The sequence below is a fragment of the Drechmeria coniospora genome, assembly GCF_001625195.1.
Source record: "Drechmeria coniospora strain ARSEF 6962 chromosome Unknown scf7180000000099, whole genome shotgun sequence".
NCBI classification, from domain to species: Eukaryota; Fungi; Ascomycota; class Sordariomycetes; order Hypocreales; family Ophiocordycipitaceae; genus Drechmeria; species Drechmeria coniospora.
Window position 1 is genome coordinate 44,947 of NW_024467500.1, and position 2,327 is coordinate 47,273.

Here is a 2,327-nt window from a genome sequence, read left to right on the forward strand (position 1 = left end):
TCTGTTGCGCTTCTTGTTCCTCTTTCCTTTAACCATCGTGCCTGCCCGTTTTTCAGCTTCTCGCCGCACGATTATTATTAACTCCTTTGCCGCCTCCTGTTGCGCCTGCTCCCCTATTGCTGTCGTTCCTCCCCCGTAAGGTAGGTTGCTGCTTCCTTGTCGGGGCCGTTCCGTATGTCCTTCGGGCCGTTGGCTGATAAGCTGGTAACGATAGGAACTGTTGATCCCATTCTTGCTGCCGTTGCTCCTCCCTCGTAGAGGACTTGTTTACCTTTTCGTTACCGCCGCCGCTGCTATTATGTCTGCCGCCGCGGGTGCTCCTCCCCCCCCTCCCGGACGCGGTTCGGGCCCTCGTTATGGCCACTATACCGATAAGTCGGACCGCCGTTGCGCCCTGGGCGAATACCTGGTGGAGGGTGACTCCTCCGACGAGGAGTTCGCACCTCCTCCGGAGGTGCGCGGAATATGCCTCCCCTGCGTTAATCGCCTCGTTACTAGCGGCCGTGACGACTGCGTGCCGGGCCGTGGTGCTGGCTGCCGTACGTGCGCGCGCGCGCACGCCAAATGCGTCTAGGTGCCGCATTTGTTCGCCGCGCGCCCTTAATTGCGTCGCGCCCTGCGCGACCTTCGTACTTGCGCCCAGCGCAACGTCTACATCCTGGTCGAGGCCCGCCCTAAGGTCGGGGCCGTACCGGGCGCTTGCGCCGTCCTGTCGCCCGAGTTTCTGGCCCTAGGCCGGGTTTGGGCTTGCACCCTGGCTCTAGCCGAGATGGAGCCTGCTCCCGTGCGCCCCGCCTACACCCTCGCCCCCGTGCCGGGTGTTGTCTCTCCCCCCGCTGCCGCCGACAACAATAACGACCCGAACCGCACCCTCGTCCTCGCCGCCAACGCCTTAACCCCGACTCAAGCGGGTGGCCGTTCCGGCGCTGTGCCGAGTATGCAGCTCGGCGTATTTGCCTAGGGCGTGGCTCGGGCCCTGACGGGCATCCAGAGTGACGTGCGCGGCCTTGCCCGCCGTCAGCAGGCGCAGGAGGGCGTCAGTGCCGAGTTGGTGGCCACTTTGGCCGAGATGCGCCGCGATATCTGCGAGTTGCGCGAGTCTTGCGCTGGCGGTTCCCCCTCGGTGCGCCGTCCCGCCCCCTCTACTCCCCGCGTCGCCCGCAATTGCAGTAGGTCGCGCTCGTCCCGCATAGCCGACGCAACTCTATCGCGCCGCCCCGTCGCCTCCGCCCCTCACATCGCCCAAGTCGCCCGGCGCCTTCGTTTTATGCCCCCGCCCCCGCCCCCCTCGGTTACGTCCCGCCCCCGCCCAAGTGCTGCAATGGATAGTTTCGAGACCCTCCCCGAGGAGGATACCGAGGAGGACAAGAGTAAGGAGGATACAAAGACCAACGAGTCTGAGTAGTACGGCTAGCGTATATCCGTAGTGGTAGTATCGGGTCGGGCCCTTGTCGGGGGCGCTCCGGGGCCGATTCTTTCCTTCGGTATAGTCGAAATTTTACGTCTCGTTTTGCGGCTTGCCTGCGCTCCGCCGTTCGTATAGGGATCTCCCTATTGCTGCATAAATTCCTCTAGGGCTTCCGTTTGTACTAGAGCCTCTATCGGTTCCTAGGTTGGTTGTTCGTAACCTAGCTATTTTACAAGGGTATTGCGTTGTCCCCCTCGGCCTTGGGCCCCCCTTGTAGTAAGGATGCATTCGACTTAGTATTCCTCTTGTAAGGTACCGTCCTCGTCTTGGACTAGTAGTAGGCCTGGCTCCGAATCCCGTACTACTTGACTGGGCAAGGGGTTGTTTGCTGCCCTTTCGATAAGGTCTATATAGAAGGTAGGGTGTAAGCCCTAAGGAACATCTAGTGTTACTGTAAGTGGTGTTAGTACTGCTAGTACCGTAAACTTAGAAGCAACCCAGTCTAGCTTCCTGCATGGCCTATTGGTTTTAATATGTCTGAGGCTAAGCTAGACCTTATCGCCTACCTGGAACTTTTCTGCTGGGCGACCTAAAGCTACTGCTGACTTATGTAAGCGTTGTTGTATAAAGGCAATAGCCGCTTATATAATTTCTATTCCTTCCCTTAGGTATTGTAGGAAAGCAATAGCCCTCCCTTTTGGTATTGTTACGCTTGCCTGGTCGTCCTTTACCCTCGGTATTGTACCGATTTCGTAGCCTAACAATAGCTTGTTTGGGCTAACTCCTGTAACTAAAGACTCCCTATTGTTTAGGGCCAGCTGGTAGGCGGCTAGGTGGGCCGGCTAGTCGAACTGCTTAAACGAGATTAGGATCCTTAGGGTAGCTTGAATTTCCTAATTTGCCCTCTCGGTACTACTAT

General features: G+C 58.3%; 1 protein-coding gene across 1 annotated transcript; it reads left to right on the forward strand.

Moving 5' to 3' along the window:
* Positions 1–298: 298 nt before the first annotated feature.
* DCS_08287 (uncharacterized protein) lies at positions 299–1,405 on the forward strand (the record flags this gene model as incomplete). Its single annotated transcript, XM_040805562.1, has 3 exons — positions 299–454; positions 644–949; positions 992–1,405. The coding sequence occupies 3 exons, from the start codon at positions 299–301 to the stop codon at positions 1,403–1,405; spliced, it is 876 nt and encodes a 291-aa protein (XP_040653288.1).
* Positions 1,406–2,327: the final 922 nt, after the last annotated feature.